Source organism: Cardiocondyla obscurior, unplaced genomic scaffold (assembly GCF_019399895.1).
Source record: "Cardiocondyla obscurior isolate alpha-2009 unplaced genomic scaffold, Cobs3.1 scaffold91_0_56547, whole genome shotgun sequence".
Classification (NCBI taxonomy): Eukaryota; Metazoa; Arthropoda; class Insecta; order Hymenoptera; family Formicidae; genus Cardiocondyla; species Cardiocondyla obscurior.
In genome coordinates this window covers 523-18,884 of record NW_027228830.1, presented here as the reverse complement: position 1 = coordinate 18,884, position 18,362 = coordinate 523, and the positions used below count along the sequence as shown (strand labels likewise).

At 53.8% G+C, this 18,362-nt stretch overlaps 2 protein-coding genes across 2 annotated transcripts; both read right to left on the bottom strand.

The window, feature by feature from the left end:
• Positions 1-1,134: 1,134 nt before the first annotated feature.
• On the bottom strand, positions 1,135-2,988 carry LOC139113008 (uncharacterized). The gene has a single exon (XM_070673914.1). It carries the CDS (start codon positions 2,986-2,988, stop codon positions 1,135-1,137), a length of 1,854 nt encoding a protein of 617 aa, XP_070530015.1.
• A 2,708-nt stretch (positions 2,989-5,696) lies between these two features.
• Positions 5,697-11,570, bottom strand: LOC139113007 (uncharacterized). Its single transcript, XM_070673913.1, has 3 exons — positions 11,378-11,570; positions 7,693-10,001; positions 5,697-7,649 (listed from the first exon to the last, which is right to left on the bottom strand). Exons 1-3 carry the CDS (start codon positions 11,568-11,570, stop codon positions 5,697-5,699), a joined length of 4,455 nt encoding a protein of 1,484 aa, XP_070530014.1.
• Between the last annotated feature and the right edge of the window lie 6,792 nt (positions 11,571-18,362).

Genomic DNA, 18,362 nt, shown 5'->3' with positions numbered 1-18,362 from the left:
TTCACACATTCACCGATAACTTCTAGCCACCCCTCGAAGTCCGCTAGGGTGCCCGATGGTGGCAGGTAAACTCCTATCACCGCAATTGCACCCCAGCGGACGGCGACGAAACGTTCGCCGCGTTCGAGGGGTGCACAAGTCGGCTGTCCGTGTCTCCATCTCCATGTAATTGCCACCGAGCCCAAGGTGTCCCCGGTCCAGCAAGGATGCTTCTCGGGGATTCTGTAGGGCTCGGCGGCAACTCCTTGATGTCACGCTCCGCGGGTGTGAAGAAAAAGATCCTGCGCCCCGCGGGCGTGACATAAATTTGCTTGCAGAAGAGAGAGAGGCATTACTTAACAGTTAGGCCCCGCTCCCTCCGCCGGTTCAACCTCCATTTCCTCTGTCCTGACAAGGACAGAGGCTACTACAGTCGGGGGTGTTGTTTGAGCACCCCCGGCTACTTCTCTCTTTCCTTTCTTAATCTGAGTGGTGCATTGCGCACCACCCAGAACGTGCCCGGCTTTTCTACCCAAGTCCGTGCAGACGGGACACTTGGGAGGAGCCGAGCATTCTTTTGCTATATGCCCCGAGACCCCGCATCGGTAGCATCTGCCCGTTCTATTTGCGGGGCTGGGGCACTTCTCCGCCACATGGCCTTTTTCGAGGCACTTATAGCACCTCAGGGGGCGAGCCTCCAAAAGTGAGACCCGGACTCGAGTCCACCCAACATTGAGGCTCCCCCTCTGCCGCTTTTTCGCTGCTGCCAATGGGAGTCTAAGCCATAGACTCCCTTGGCCACCCGGAAACCTGCGAATACTTCCGGGTGTAACATTGCGCAGCTCACAGCCTCCTTTTTGGGCCACGACCTCCGCGACCTCCATGCTTGTAATAGATGGCTCGAGGTCGCGGACCCGTATCTCAGCCATTTTATTTGGCCGGCTGAGGCTAACATCTGGGTCGTCCTTTAAAACTTCCCTCATTCTAGAAGCCAACGCATCAGCATTGACCTCTTTATTCTCTCCAGACACCTCAATCAAGAGGGCCCCAGAGATAGTACTTCTCATTCTAACTTTGTCATTTATGCCGACATCAGTTAGCTTAATTTTCGTCCTTACCGTTCCCATGACACTAGACAGCTTGTCAGGAGGACAGTTAAGGACGATTGCCGATCCTAGGAGTCCTTCTACGGGACTTTTTCTTTTCCTTGGCATTTTTAATGCCGTCTTTGCGAGAGGAGAAGGATTTTTGTGTTCCAGCCGTTCTCCCTTTACCTTGCTCGCCTTGACCCTTGGCTCCTTTGGAATTCGGAACCGTGACTGACGAGTTCTGGGCCTTCTGCTTTTTGGACGCTTTACGTCCAATCACCTGCGACCATTTTTGTTCCTCTGGCCGCTGAATGACCAAAGACTCGGTCGCCGATTTCGACGTACTCAAAACAGAGGGTCCAGTCTTTTTGCTGGGACCCCTATTAACAGGGAGTGTGAAAGAAGAAGGGAGAGGAGAAACTTTATTCTTCTTCTTTTTCTTCCCTTTGTCTTCTTTGACACAATCACCGGGAACCGGGCGGTCTCCCGCAGTTCTTTTTGTGGCATCTGCGAGACCGCTTTTACGGGCCCCGGTGGCAGTGTCTTTGGAGACGACTTGCTGTGTGACCGCTGACAAAACACGCCTCATTTCTTTCCTCATTTCCTCGGCAAAGGAGGAAAATTTCCTTTCCCATTTAGACTCAATGTCCTTTGTCGAGGTCGCAGTTGGTGTGGCAATTTTTTTCACCTCTACACTCTCTTTTCCGTCCTCTAGTATAAGGCGCTCTCCTCTCAACGCTGGCCTAATGACGGGTGGCCATTTCTCCCTTTGAGGGAGCGGAGAGGGACAAACCAGAGAGGTTATACTCTCTCCGTTGTCCATCATTTCAACCTCCATGTTTTGTTGAACTACAGGAGGCTCCTGTCCCGTTTTTGTTTGTTGTCTCAGCGTTTGAAGTTCGTTTCTTAACGCTGAGACTTCTGCTCTAAGTCTTTGAATCTCTTCTTGACTTTCAGAAGAGTCCTTGCTATTTATACTATCGGCGGGCTGCCTACACACTAGCGCATCTGTGCCGACTTGGATTTTAAGCGCCGCCTCTCTCAGGATCCTTACAAACCTTCCGTTAAGGTTTGTGGATTTTGCAGCCACATTATCTGCCTGCTGCGCAGCCTGAAGCACTTGAGCAACGATGTCTCTTGGAGGAAGATTTGCCATTTCTTCCTCTAGTCGCTGTGCCATGGCTGTTCTCTTCTTGGACTTAAAGTCCGCTGGATCATAAGCGCTTTCGAGGATCTCCTTGGCTGTGCGGATTTCCTCGTTGAGCTTCTGAAGCACCTTTTTCTTGGCCCGAATAGCCTGTATCTCGATGCCTTCACCTGTGACCACAGGACGTCCTCTTTTCCGAATGGAGGAAAAATCTTCTTCCTCCACACCAGAGGACAAGTCAATTGGATCTGCCTCTCTGCGACCATATTTAGATGTAGGAGTGCAAGGTCTCCTATATCTCTTTGCGCTTCCGGAAGCAGTCGTGCGGATCGAAACCTCGCTATCTCCCGATTCCTCTTCCAGGCTATCTAAAATCTCAGTGTCGCATACTGAACCTGAGATGGACACCGGAGAGCCTGGTCTGGACACCGACTCCGCTAAACTTGTAGCCTGACCCTCCAGAGGAGGCGGCGAGCCTGCACTCGGGCGAATGTAAGCAAAATTATTCGCCTTCTTCTTTGCCTTTGCGCATTTCGGTCCAGGACGGCGCGACTTGGGCTTGACCAGCTCATTGGATATGATCCGTGGTAGCTGGCGTTCCTTCTCCTCTATCTTCGCAGGCGTATGTTCCTCCACCGCCCCTGCGGAGCAGGCGGTGGGCGGCCCGTCGTATGATAACGACGGGGAGAGGGCCGGGACAGTACCCTCTCCTCGCCGGCTCCTGAGTGTCCGGTCACTCTGGAACTGTAAGTCCTTCTCTTTATCTGACTCCATTTCCATAGTTTTCATGAAAAAATGGTTTGTGTAGGGTTTTCCTTCCCCTAGGCCGGTTGGGTGCCATCCCTGACGACCCCGGCCTGGCCGACTCCTTAAACTCGCGGCGCGTGGGCCCCGCCTCGGAATATGTCCGAGCGGCCCCACGCCCGCCCACACAGCTCCGAAGAGCACAGGAACAGGAAGGAAGGAAGGAAGAAAAGGAAGGAATAAGAGATAAACAAAAAATACAAAAAACAAAATAAACATAATAAACAAAACAAAAAACCCCCCTAAACCCCCCAAAACCCTCCCCCCATAACCCCCCGTTCCCCACACCTTGCCGGAGGGAGGTCTTAGACCATCCCCTAACGACCCCGGCGGGCCGGGCGTTTGAATTCCGGGTCGCCATCCCTTACCACCTTGGGGGGAATAATACCCACCCTCTCGGCGAAGTGGTCGCCGGGCTCAGGGAACACCTCCGGGAACGCCAAGTCCCGTACCGCGGATCCCAGCCCTGAGAAGGACTGTTCACCGCGGCCCCTGAAGGTTTGTACCTCCCACGGCTCGAGTACATGCTGTACTCGAAGTGCAATGCCAGGGAGGTACTGTGCGCTCTTAGTAGGACCGAACCTCCCCGCCGGGCCCTCCCCGGGACTAAGTCCCAGGTACTGCCCCAGCGGATCGTTGGTTCGACCCCTTAAGCCCTCTCACCACGACAAGGTGGCGCACAACGAGAGGGAACCTAACCTAACCTAACCTAACCTAACCTAACCTAACCTAACCTAACCTAACCTAACCTAACCTAACCTAACCTAACCTAACCTAACCTAACCTTTTTTTTTTTTTAACGTGAGGAAATCCTTTTACGGATACCCCCGGTTTGGGAACTCCGGGGGTTATGTGGGACTCAGGTCTTATGCAGACATGCAGCCTAATACCCACTAAAACCTCACGAGTGGCCTAGCGCAGGCAGTGATAGGCGAACGGCACGGGAGGCGTGAAAACATTACAAACGCCGCGCCGCCGCCCACCGCCGAGACCCCCAGGTGTAAGGGGGTCACTGCCTGGCCGAGGGCTCCTCCTTAGAGGCTAAGGAGGCCCCCCGGCGCCCGGTCTTTTGACTTGACCGGGCCACCACACTGTATCTTGACGAGAAGGGACCACCGCCTTCTCGCCAACGCCCACAAGTGGGCAAGGGGGCAGTAGGTGGTTCCCAGCCACCTATGATACCGCCCCCTCCGCACCAAGAAGCACGGCTGACACCACCGGAAAGACGGAACAACCCTCACCCTTACGGGAGCTATTGGGTTGCCCGTCCCCCGGGGCGCCAGCACGTACTCTCCTTCCTCAGCCCTGAAAAGGGCTGTTAAGTGGAGGGCCCCCTACAGGGGGCTAACTCCAGTGGCCCTGAAAAGGGCCGTATTTCTCCGCCTAACTACATGGCCCTGAAAAGGGCCGTGTTTCTCCGCCTAACTACTTGGCCCTAAAAGGGCCATTTCTCAACTCCTCACTAGGGGGTTAGGGTTGATCCTTAGACCGAACCCGCCCCCCGTTTCCTCACCAGCGGCGTAAGTGCGCCGGGATGCCCCTATGTCTGCGCCTAATCGGCGCTTGTTGAGGCCCTCTTTGGGAGTTCGATGGGGCTATCTCCCCCCGACGAACTCTTTCATTTTCCTCCTTCTGTGAGATTACTGTGTCACAGAAGGAGGCAAATCCTCTTTCGACCTTTCCCCTCCACAATAGCATTAATTACTACCGGAAGGGAGAGGTCAACCCCTATGACTGCGATCAGTTCGCGTCTGGCTTCTTCAAGGCCGGGCACTCGGCGAGTGTGATCCGCCGAGTCCCGGTCTGCACCGCATTCCCAACAACGGGGAGACTGCTCCCTACCAATGCGGCACAGGTAATCACCGAAGGCACCATGTCCGGTGATCACCTGTGCCGCACAATCAAGTCTGCCGGCCACATCGTCGAGCCAGTCCTCCAGACAGGGACGAACCGCCAATATCACTCGATGTCCGGGCGCGTCTGCAGTCGTCTGCTGCAATCGCTCACTCCAACTCTTCAGAGCTTCCTTCCTGCTGAGGTTCTTCATCCTTGCCTTTATGGCAGGTGTAAGTTGATCCCCCCTGCTTCTAATATTGCCTACCCACTCGTAACGCCGGGCGTGGGCCAGAGCCTCCAAGTCCAAAGGCATCACCCCGGCAATCAATGACGCCGCATCGCAAGCTGTCGTACGGTATACACGACCAACTCTGACTGCAAGAGCACGTTCTATGCGGCGTAGGAACATCTTTGACCTCGTGGTGAGGTCCTTGGCCCATATAGGCGCTCCATAGAGTGCCGCCGAACGAATAGCGGCAGCATATAGTCGACGTACCGGCCAACTCGGTCCCCCAAGGTTGGGCATAAGACGTCCCAAGGCAGCGGCCATTTTTCCAACCCTTGGGGCCAAACGAGCATGATGCTCGTTAAACCTCCACTGCCCGTCCAGGGTGAGGCCCAAATATTTGACAAATGAGCCCACCCGGACGGGTGTGTTACAAACGTTGATACTTAACTCGGGTGGGCGGGTTCGCGAAGGATGGAAGAAGATTGCTTCGGTCTTATTTGCCGCCACCCGTAAACCTAGGCGTTGGATTGCACTAACTATGGCACTAACTGCCAATTCCGCATACGTGCGGGCTTCTACCCACTCTTCCCCTCGGGCCAGCACCAGGGTATCATCAGCGTAACATACTATGCTGCAGCCCGGGGAAGGAAACTCGCAGGATCCGATCATATGCCAGATTCCACAGGGCAGGGCCAAGAACGGAGCCCTGTGGAACTCCGCGCTCAACTTCTTTTCTAACTACTTGCCTATTTTTATTTGTATAGGATAACACTCTATCTTTAAGATATTGCCCTATTATTTCCTGCACATATAACGGCAATCCAAAGTGCCGCATTGCCTCACCGATTGTTCTCCATGGAAGGGTGTTAAACGCATTGGCAATGTCCAATGAGACCGCCATTAACACCCTTCCTTGTGATGTTTCCGCTTCTGCGAGAGAGCGGACCATTGAAATAGCGTCAATAGTCGACTTCGCTTCTCTAAATCCAAATTGCCTTGAGTCAAGGCGATGTTCCTTCCGAGCTGTATGTTGAGTGAGACGGCCAATCACTATGCGCTCAAATAGCTTGCCAATTTCATCTAACAAACAGATAGGCCTATATGATGAAGCTTCTCCTACAGGTTTCCCCGGCTTTGGTATCAGGACAAGATTAGATTCTCGCCAAGCCGGCGGAAATATACCTTCTTTTATTAATCGGGTAAAAATATGGCATACTCTTGGACCAAGTACTTTGACGGAAAGCTTGATTGCTTCTCCTGGTATCCCATCAGGACCCGGGGCTTTACCGGATCGAATACGTCGGACCGCCTGCTGTAATTCTTCCCCAGTAACCGGGGGAACGTCTCGCTGTGTACAATCAGGTGGAGGTATCACCCTAGTAATAGATGGGCCATCTTCTGGCGGGAATAAATGGTCCACGATTTGACTGGCCTTTCGTGGGTCCAGTGATTCCGTAATCGGAGGGGCCCTGGGTCGAAGTCTTCCCGTTACAATTTTGTAAGGACGGCCCCAAGGGTCCTCTTCCACCGAAGTTAATAGCTCGTTCCAAGCCGCGTTTTTTGCTTGGCGAATTGCTAATCTAAGAGTTCGGCGAGCGTCCCGATAACTCTCATATGCCTCGTCTATCATTTCCGCAGTACTACGTCTTCTTCTTCTAGTACGCGTAAACCGTCGTTGAGCCTCTACAGAAGATCTCCTAAGAACAGCTAACTCTTGCGTCCACCAGTAGGCTTGGGACGACCTTCTTGCACCCGCACGAGGCATGGCTACATCACAGGCTCCCTGTAACGTATCTCGAAGCCATTCTACTTCCTCCAGGGCCGTTTGTTCTTCATTTATCGGCGGCCAAGTACTGCTTTCCAACGCTGCTAAGAACTTGTCTTGATCCAGGCTGCGCAAGGCCCATCTGCGACCTCGTGGGACCTCCGCAGACGATCGTGTCTGCAAAGCAGACCGTGTAGCAGATAATGTCATAAAGATGTATCTATGGTCTGATAACGAGTCTACATCATCTGCCACTCTCCAGTTATATACAAGTGTTCGCATGGAGGGGGAGGCCCATGTGAGATCTACGATCGATTCACCTCTCCATGCAATACACGTTGGAACATTACCCTCGTTAATTAAAGAGAGGGATAAACTGTCCGCCCACTCTGTTGTAATATCTCCTCGCCGATCCGGCCTCGGGCATCCCCAGGCTAAAGACTTGGCATTAAAGTCTCCCGCGACCAAGATCGGTCGGGGGAGAAGTTGCCTGATAACACCGTCCAAAGACATTAGTCTTGTTTCAAAATCCACCAGGTTAAGAGCTGGGGATATGTATATACCTATCAAATAAATAGTATTCCATTCCACGCAAACCCAACCATCTCCAGATGCCACAAAAATGCATGGCCGAGTGTGCGAAGTCCAGTGAATGGCTACAGATCCAAGGGTGTCAACTGCCCAAGAAGGGTGATTTGGAGGAACACGATATGGTTCTGCTGCTATACCCACGCCGCAACCATACTCTACGAGACTGTGGACAAAGAGGTCTTGAGCCTCGCGAGCATGATTTAAATTAGTCTGCAGTAAGGTCGTATTATTCATTGATTGGCCTCATTTCGACCTCCTCCAGGTCGGAACTCTTCTCGGCCGATTTGTTAACGGCTGTACGCCTTGTGGCTGGGCGTTGCGGCTTGGGCGGAGGGTCTATCGTCTCCGTCACTACTACATTCTCTGAGGTACCTTTACCTCTATTCGTTCCGTTGTTCCTGGCCGGTTTGGCCTGAGCAGAACAGGCAGCTCCGCCCATCTTATGTCCATGTGGACGGCCTGCTTTTTTACACGCCGGGCAACTTGGTGGATTAACACATTCAACCGCTCTATGTCCCGGAACACCGCACCTGAAGCAACAATTGCTTCTATCTTCTGTTGAGGGACATCGCTCCCTAACGTGGCCACTCTGCAGACAGCGAAAACATTGCAGAGGGCGTTCTGCAAGAAGTTCTACTCTCGCTGATATCCAGCCTATACGAATACGTTTACTGGCCACAATTTTATTAGCCACTGATAAAGGACAGTGAACTAAAATGGTAAATAGCTCGTTAAACGAGCGTCTAGGAGGGCCAGTCTTAATGTCCTCAGGAGCACATTTTGTCAGTTTTATGACAGCCTCAGCGACTTCATTGGATGTTATAGAGTCATCCAGATCACGTACACGGATATCCGCCATTTTCCTAGGGCGTGTTATTTTAACCCCTTCGCAATTAGCAAGTACTTTAGACATTGCCTCGGATAATGCGTCGGCTTTAACCGTATTATCTTCGCCGGATATTTCATATATAATAGAGCCCGTTAAGCCTCGCCTCGACTTGAGCTCGTTTATACCAAGACTTGCCAAATCAATTTGTGATTTAGCAAGTTTCAAAGTGTCCTCGTACTTTCCTTTCGGACAAGTAATTGTAATTGCTGCCGTATTAGGCACTTTTCTCTTTTTATTTCGCTTTTTAGGCGCCGTCGGCTGAGTTTGACCTTTGTCTCTTATTTCTGAAGGTCTCTTTTTTGCAGAGACCTTTTGTGCATTATTATTTTTAGATAATGACCGCTGCACAGAAACCTGAGTTGTTTCCGTCTTCTTTTTGGCCTTTCTGCCAACAACCTTCGCCCACACTTCAGTACGCGCGGAAGTGGAGCGGGACGGCGGATCTTTGGGAATATCTCTAGTATTTTTTCTAGAGGAAGGCGGAGGCATTGATATTTCCGATTGGCTCTCCTGACCAGATGTCGCGCCCGTTTTCTTCTTTCTTCTTTCCTTGGTGGAAGATTCCGCAGCTTTTTTAGTACTGCCCGCAGTTGGCTTCTGCTTCTTTTGTGTAGTGGAAGCAGGAGGTTTCTCCTTGGCAATGGGAAAGGGTGGTGATGTGCCGAAGCGTCTCTCACACCATTTACCAAAAAGACCGTCTAACCTTTTTAACAATAATTCCTCGGCCTCAAATTCTGATGGCGAAGTATCCCTGAGCACCTTGGAACGTCCTTTGATAGGGGGACGGATTGCAGGTGGCATACTAGTGCTTGGTATTGCACCTATCGTCGTATTATTAGTTAGGGAAGGATTATCTTCTTCCATTGGTTCGTCCATGGGAGGAGGAGTCCTCAATCTTTTTTCGGTTGCATTAGGAGAAGTGCAAGCAGGCCTTATTATAGGTAATTCCGCCGCTCTGCATCTTAACGCCCGAACTTCTTCGCGTAAATTTTTAATTTCTTTTCGCGCTTGATCTAACTCCTTTAATAGTTGGAGTTCCGCGTTAGAATTTCCTCCACTCGTCGATGCGTTTCTAGTAGAGAGCACCGTTATACCAGCACGTGCACGGCATGCTGCTTTTTTAAGGGCTTTCGCCAAAGTCCCTTTTAATCCTTTTGAGACACCAGAAACACGGAGAATCTGGTCTACGTCCTCATAAGTCTGAGACACTATGTCTCCAGATGGAGCATTTTTAAATTCCTCCAAATAATGCTCTACTGCGTCATCTACCGATTCGCGTAGCTTGGGATTTAAAGATGATAAAGGGTCCAAGATAGCTTTACGTTCTTCCATTTCAGCAATCTCTTGCTCCGTCTCTAACACCTGTCTCTTAGCTGCAGCGAGACCTACGTAATCTCCAGTTGTAGCTGGACGTCCTCTCTTGCGTTTCCCGGATCCGAATGATCCCGAAACATCGGAATCCTCAGTGCCCGAGATAAAGACGTCATCTGTGTAGACGTCTGCCGTCGTGTTTGATGCCATCGACGGGGTAGGTGATGATGCCCTCGATGGTCTTCTATTGACCAAAGGAGACGGATATGGTGAATGTCCTTTTGGTCGCGCCTTCTTCTGCTTAAACGAAGCCGGTCCTGGCTTGTCGTAATCCTGCGCAGACGCATATTCTTCTACCACCCCTGCGGAGCAAGTGGTAGGTGGCCCATCATTTGATGACGACGGGAGGGGGGCTGGGACAGCACCCCCCTCGCGCCGGTTCCTGAGAGTCCGTTCTCTCTGGGACTGTAAGTTTACATTTTCTTGAGCCGACATTTCCATAGCAAATCAAGAATGATTTGTTTAGGGTTTACTCCCCTAGGCCGGTGGGGTGCCAACCCTAACGACCCCGGCCTGGCCGACTCCATAGCCTCACGGCGCGTGAGCCCCGCCTCGGAATATGTCCGAGCGGCCCCACGCCTACTCACCGCTCTGACTGAGCGGGAGAGGGAAGGGAAGGGAAAGGAAAGGAAAGGAAAACACCCCCAACCCCCAAACCCCCAACCCCCAACCAACCGCCGGAAGAGGAACTAATCCTCCCTATCGACCCCGGCAGGCCGGGCGTTTGAATTCCGGGTCGCCATCCCTTACCACCTTGGGGGGAATATAACCCACCCTCTCGGCAAAGTGGTTGCCGGGCTCAGGTACCTCGGGACCGCCGATTCCCGTACCACAGACCTACACCGACCTAATAAAGGGTCGGCATCTGTGGCCCCTGAGGTTGCCAGGAGGAAGTCAGAAGACTTCCCCTCACGACCCTGGCAAGCCGGGCGTTTGGATTCCGGGTCGCCATCCCTTACCACCTTGGGGAGGAATAAACCTCCCCTCTCGGCAAAGTGGTTGCCGGGCTCGGGTACCTCGGGACCGCCAAGTCCCGTACCACAGACCTACACCGACCTAATAAAGGGTCGGCATCTGTGGCCCCTGAGGGAAACCTAACCTTTTTTTTTTTTTTTTTTTTTTTATAGTGGGGGAATGCACTCTTTACACATACCCTCTCCCTGGGGAAGGGAGAGGGGTATGTCGGGCTCAGGTCTTATGCCGCGAGGCTGCCCACTACCGACTAAACCCCCACTTTTGCCCGCATATGGTGCCGTGACTGATGGGGAGGTTGAGGAATCACGTGCGTATACTTCTCAACCTCCCCGGCACCGACCCACCCGATGACTTGGGTGGGTCCCCCGCGCTGCCGCTCATTGGACTTAGAGCGGCAGGGCCCGCATTTGTGTGGCGGGCCGGCTTCTCTAAAATAGTCGCGTCTGGCTTGCGACTAACTATCTTCTTTGAAGGCGAGACTGGGAGAGGCTCCCCAGCCTCTTAATATTTCCTGGCCTCGCTCTTCTTGAGGCGAGGAGAGACGCCCTCCCGCTGAGTTATAACTTGGCGGGGGAAGACTCGTCCCCGCCTTACTGTCATCTCTGTGTGCTGTTGGAGTTCAGACGCGAACTCCGACGCACAAGTTGAGTGGCGCCACCGTTTGGGCCAGGAAGGAGGGGGGAGGCTTGCGCCCGTCCCCTACCTCCAACCCGGCGCGCACGATGGACGCCTGTTGGGGCATGATTGCCCTGCGACGATGTCTGTCCTACACCTGGAGTGGAGTTCACCGGCTGTCCTCTTCTTTGGCGTTCAGCGTCCTCCTTGGCACTCATGACACGCCCCGCGAATGTATGGAAGGCCTTGTATGCCTCCTCGTCGTCCACCATCTTCTTCATTATAGCCGGAAGGGATAAGTTGCATCCTGTCTTCCGGATAAGGTCAGCTCTCTCTTCTTGCCACGCAAGACATCCTTCTAGGGTGTGCTGCGCGTCGTCTCGGGGTGCCTCACAGTGATGACACCTTACAGATTCCTCCTTACCAATACGACGCAGGTAGGAGGCGAAGCAGCCGTGCCCCGACACCACCTGCGCTGCATGGAAGGAGAGTCTTCGCTTTACGGCAAGCCACTCTTCCAAAATTGGCTCTACTGCGCCAACTACTCGGCCTCCTTCTACCCTTACTTGGGCGCGTAAACGCGCTTTCCACGCCTTAAGTGTCTTAGCACGGTAATACAACCTAACCCGATTTTTGATGATCGGGGTCGGCCGTACACCGTGCTTTCTCTCGAACTTCCTAAGTCCCTCGTATACTCGGGAGTGCTCCGTCGCTGTCAGGTCCAATGGTGGAACTCCTGCTAATACCGCAGCCGCTGCTCGCGATACGGTGCGGTATACTCGCGCCGACCTGACATTGACCAGATGGAAGGCTTTCTCTAAAGCCGTACGACCACTTCTGGACAATGCCAGGTCATTCGCCCACACCGGCGCTCCATACATTACAATAGACCGCACCGTGTTCGCATATAGTTGTCTTGCTGCTCCACTGGGCCCCCTAAGTTAGGAGAATGCCTCTCAAGGCCGTTGCGCTGGATGCGGCCTTTGCAGCAATTGTGGTGATGTGCTCACGAAACGCCCACTGTCCATCGATGAGGAGTCCTAGATACTTGACGGTGGGTGTTACGATGACTTCCGCCGAGTCCAGGAATACTTTATTGTATGGCGGAGGGCCCTGAGCTTTGTTGTAGAACCACAGGGCCTCCGTTTTATTCATCGCCACCTCTAGGCCAAGTTTCCTGATGGCCGTTAGAACAGCTTGAGTTGCTACCTGAGCCCTAGCACGGGCCTCCTGCCAATTATCTCCTCCGGCTAACACTATGGTGTCATCGGCGTAACATAAAGTGTGACAGCCGGGAGGTAGAGCGACGTGAAGTACCGCGTTGTACCCCAGGTTCCATAGTAAAGGTCCTAGAACAGACCCTTGGGGTACCCCGCGGCGCAGTAACTTCTCTCGTGTGTTGCCATCACGGTCCTTGTACGTGATGGACCTGTTTACGAAATACTCTCTCACGGCGGCTTGTAAATATGTTGGAATCCTGTGCCGCCGGAGGGCCTCCATTATTGCCTCCCAGGGGGGAGTTAAAAGCATTTGAAATGTCTATCAAGATGCCCATGGCGACTCCCCCTGGGAAGTTATTTCCTCTGAGAGAGATCTCAGCCGCAGGATTGCGTCTACTGTCGACAGTCCCTCTCGAAAGCCATATTGAGAGGCGCTCAGATTTGGGCCTACCTCTTTTAAGTGCTGAACGAGGCGGTTTGCTATTACTCTTTCCAAGAGTTTCCCTGCCTCGTCCAGCAAACAAATAGGGCGAAAGGAAGACGGTGCGTTGTCTTCTTTGCCCTTCTTCTTAAGAAGAACCAGTCTAGCGCACTTCCACTGTTGTGGAAAGGCTTGTTCTTTTAAGCATCTATCCAGAAGATGCTTGAGTTTGTCTCCTATTAATGGTAGAGCAAGGGACAGAATCTTCTTTTGTATGCCATCAGGGCCTGGCGCAGTATTGCCCTTGAGACTTCTTCTTACCGCTACACCAAACTCCTCTTCTTCCAGTGACGGAATTTCCTCGCGTTGACTGATAAACCGGCCAGTAGTAAAGTCTTCGGGCCTTGGTCCCCGGGGAGCGTCCGGGAACAAAGAGTTCACCACTTCACGGATGAGAGTCGGGTCCAAAGTTTCAGTAACCGAGGGGCCGGCGTTCTTAGCTTCTTCGTCACTATCTTATACGCCAACCCCCACGGGTCGTCGTCTAAGTCTTGAAGAAGGCTTTCCCAGGCCTCAGTTTTGGCCTTCCGGATTGCCGTACGCAAGTCTTTCCTTGCCGCCTTATAAATGTCTAAAGCCGCAAGTCTGCCAGGTTTGTCGCGGCAGCGCGTGACTTCTCTCCTCTTCTGTGTAGCTTCTCGACGCAACTCCGCGATGTTTTCATTCCACCAGTAGGCGGAGCGCCGAGGGTTACGTCGGACTTTCGGCATGGAAGCGTTGCAAGCATTGGTGATCTCTTCCATGAACCAATCAGCCTCGCTCTGGACTGATGTAACGGAGCGGGTGTTCTGGCTCTCTCTACTCCAGCATGAAACCTCGAGAGAGGCTCTGAAGACATCCTCTCTGATTTTCTTGGACGCCCATCTTGACTCGGAAGGACGTCTTCTATTTCTTGCAGGTGTGGCTTGAAGCCCGAACTTTACAGATATGTATCTATGATCTGACAAATGTTCAAGCTCTGTAGCCACCCTCCATTGCCGCACTAAGTTCGCGGCCGCAGGGGAAGCCCATGTGAGATCTATCACAGACTCCCCCTGTGCCCGAATACACGTCGAGACCTTGCCTTTATTTAGCAGGACAAGATCCCACGAAGCCGCCCATTCCTCGAGGATTTTCCCTCGTTTGTTTGTTAGCCGGGAACCCCAAGCCGTAGACCAGGCATTGAAGTCCCCGGCCAACACCACGGGAAGTGGCCGAAGTCCGCCGATGCACACGCCGATCTCCTCCAACCATTCTTCGTACTCCGTAGAAGAGCCCGATGGTGGCAAGTATGTGCCAACTACAGCAAACGGGCCCCAATGTACCGCGGCGAAATGCCGACCACGGCCGATGGGAGCGCAGGGGGGTGCTCCTTGCCACCACCTCCACGTCAGCGCCACCGTCTTCGTCTCGTCCTCTATCCAGGATGGGTGGTTCTCGGGGATGCGGTGTGGCTCCGAGATCACTCCTAGTGTGCTGCCAGTCTCGGCCATCGTATGCAAGAACAGATCTTGCGCAGGGCGAGAGTGGCCAATGTTTGCCTGAAGAAGCGAAAGGGCCATTAGATAACGGCAGGTTGTCTTCCCTCCTCCAGGGGCCTTCTTCGTTGAGGCAGTGCGTCGGCAGGAGGCGGGATGTCCACTTCCATCGCTGTCTCTTCACTGGTGCGAAGTTTGTTTCCTCCGCTCGGTGGGCTTCCTCTTCTGTTTCGGGTGGTACATTGTTTACCACCCAAGATGTGGTCGGCTCTTCTTCCGATGTCAGCGCAGATTGGGCATCTGGGAGTGGCCGTGCATACTCTCGCCACATGTCCCGTGTTTCCGCAACGGTAGCATTTGCCCGACCTATCCACCTTGTTCGGGCATCTCTCTCTTGTATGGCCCCGCTCCAAACACTTGAAGCATCTCATTGGGCGGGGATCCAGAAGGGCCACCTTGACCCTTGTCCAGCCTATGGCGAGTTTGCCTCCTTCCGAGGCCTTCTTTGCGGCAGTGAGTGGCAGCCTGAGCCACAGACTATTCATGCTGCCGGCAATCTGTCGCATGTCTCCAGCCTGTACGTCTTTTGGCTGACATAGACCTTTACTTGTCACAGCCTCGATGACCTCCTCCTTAGTTATGGAAGGCTCCAGCGGCCAGACACGCAGCTCCGCAGTTATAGTTGGGCGAGAGATCTTGACGTCCTCTCTGTTTGCCAACACCTCCTTCATTAGGCCGGCTAAAGCATCAGCCTTGCAATCGCTCTCTGATCCGGGTATTTGGATCAGCAGAGCGCCAGTCGCCGTTGTGCGCATTGAGACTTTTTCGCTGATGCCCACCTCGGATAACTTTATCTTTGCTCTGACCTCTGCCATAAGTTTGTCATACTCCGCGCCGGGAGCTGACAGGACGACTGCAGAAGTTCTTGGAGCTCTTCTTCTCGTCTTCTTCTTTCCCTTGGGCTTCGCCGCAGGAATTTTGTTAGAAGAATTGGTGGCAGGTTTATCACCTTTCTTCTTTCCTCCCTTCTGTCGCGCATTAGCGGGCGCCGAAGAAGAGGAAGCTGTGGGTCTCGGCGGTTGTTTGGTCCCTTTTCTGGCCTTGCGTCCCACGACTTGAGACCATGTCTCTTTGTCTGTGGAGCGTGGGACAGGCTTCTCGGGAACATTCTCCTTCCGAGAGGTGGGACCGGCACTCGTCGGCCTTCTGCTCGTGGCCGTCTGTTTAGAGACAGACGGTTGCTTGGAGGAGGTAGAGATCTTAGATCTCTGGCCCTCGTCTTTTCCTATCTTCTTGGGATCTTCCTTCTTGGACTTGATCTTCTTGGGATCTTCCTCGGGAACCGGGCGCTTCTTGGTATTGTCCTTGGGGACGGATACCGTAGAGGTGTTTTCTCGGGCTCCGCTGGAAGAGACTCGAGGATCCAGTCGCTCCATTAGTGTGGTCGCCATGTCCCGCATCTGGGTTTGGACGACCTTGAAGAAGGCAGCTAACTTGTTGTCTATGATGCCCTCTATGTCCTTGCTGGGCGTTTTACGCCGAGGGAGCAAAACTGAAGGTCCAGCGTCTTCGCTGTCAGAAAGGACTTTACTGTGTCCTTTTAATGGCGGCCTCATTGCTGGTGGCCACTCCTTCTTAGGTGGCAAAACTACAGATGGAGGAGGCGGAGCGGTAGACGACTCAGCCACCTCACCAGCTTCTACCTCCATTGCGATGTCGTCCGCGTTTTCCTCTCTTGTTGTCGGTGATGAAGTTGGGGGACGAATTATCGCGGCCTCGCGAGCTTGCTTCAGTTCTTCTCGCAACTGAAGTACTTCAGCCCTCAGCTGATCGATTGTTCCGACGTCCGTGGTCTCCGCAGGAAGTACCTTGCGGGACATGGCATCTGCACTTATCTCAATCCTGAGTGCTGCCTCTCTAAGTATGCGAACAAATCCGCCTTTCAGATTGCCGGACTTGACCGCAACTCCCTCTATCTTTTTGGCTGTTTGTAAAATGTCAGCCGCAAGTGCCTGAATGGGCAGGCCGGTAGACTCCTGCTCTATCTTCTCAGCCATTTGAGTGCGGCGTTTGCCCTTAAAGTCGGAAGGGTCATATCCACCTTCGGCAATTTCTCTCATGGTTCTTATTTCGTCTTTGAGAGATTGCAACTCCTTGGTCTTCTCTTGAATTGCCAAGATGCGGACGCCTTTGCCGGTAACGACGGGTCTTCCTCGTTTCTCTCTCTGGTCCTCCTCGAAGGGATTATCTTCCGATGAAGAAGAATTCGATGCCATACGACGAGTCTTCGTCTTGATGTCGCGGTTGTTTCTTCTCCGAGTTCTCTTGGCTGCTCCTGATGCGGTAGTTCGTATGGAAGCATCTGATGCGTCCGACGACTCGATGTTTATCACGTCGGTGTCCGCGTTCTCCTCTATGTCATCTGCTTCCATTGGGCGGGATAGCCGTTTGTCGTCCTCTTCCGTGGCCGTGGTTGCGCCGGTTTCCGTAAGCGCTGTCGCCGGCGGAGGCGAGCCAGCATTTGGTCTCACAGCGCTGAACAACACCTCTTCGTCAGACGGTTGGTTCGTCTTGCGATTAACTTTGGCGCGCGCCTTACTCTTCGGGCCAAGTTTATTAGCTCTGGCCTTCTTTACCACCTTCATGTCGACTATCCGGGGAAGTTTCATATATTCCCCGTCTGTATCCGTAAAAGGGGCGGCCACTCTTCGCGTATCTTCTCCTGAAGATAGCCTGGATTGATGGTCCTCTCCGTCGGACCGATCTTCATGCGAAAACATCGCAGACGCTGTAGCCACCAGCGCCCCTGCGGAGCAAGCGCTGGATTGCCCGTCGTTGGATGACGACATGGCGGGAGCCGGGACGGTACTCCCACCACGCCGGTCTCTGAGGATCCGACCCCCCTGAGACGGTAAAACCTGCTTCTGATTGGACGTCATTCCCATGTTGTATCATGATGATTTGGTTGGGGTTTTCTCCCTTAGGCCGATTGGGTGCCCGCCCTGCCGACTCCGACCTAGCCGCTTCCTTCTTCTTTCCAGAGACGCGCCACGAGCCCCGCCTCGGAATACGTCCGAGCGGCCTCGTGGCGGTCGCAACCTCCTCCCAGGGTGACCAGGCCCACCTCGGAGACTTCCGAGCGGCCCGAAACACCCCCTACGTCATCCCTGGGGTGCCCAGCCCGCAGGCCGGAACACCCTACGCCCCCGGAGACCGTGGGGTCACACCCCCGGTGTGCAACTCCGGTGCGTATACTCGTACCCGCCCCAGGAACGCGCCACGTACGCCCCGGAAACGGGTAGAGGTAATCCCTAACCTCGGCTGCGGGAGCACCCGCGTGCAATGCCTCAGAAAGGGATCTTCTCCCCTTGAACGGGAGGCCCCCTACCCAACCCCGGTATGGCGGGGAAACCAATTCCCCTGCGGCCCCAGCCGGCCGGGATTTGCATTCCGGGTTACCTTCCTTACCACCTTGGGGGAATAAAACCCACCCTCTCGGCGAAGTGGTCGCCGGGCTCAGGCACCTCGGGACCGCCAAGTCCCGTACCACAGATCTACACCGTCCTAATAAAGGGACGGCCTCTGTGGCCCCTGAGGTTGCCAGGAGGAAGTCAGAAGACCTCCCCTCACGACCCTGACAAGCCGGGCGTTTGTATTCCGGGTCGCCATCCCTTACCACCTTGGGGGGAATAATACCCACCCTCTCGGCGAAGTGGTCGCCGGGCTCAGGAACCCTCGGGAACGCCAAGTCCCGAACCACAGATCTACACCGTCCCTAAAGGGACGGCCTCTGTGGCCCCTGAGGGTGTACCTTCCCCGGCTCGAGTACGTGATGTACTCGGAGTGCAATGCCAGGAAGGTACTGTGCGCTCTTAGTAGGATCGAACCTCCCCGCCGGGCCCTCCCGGGACTAAG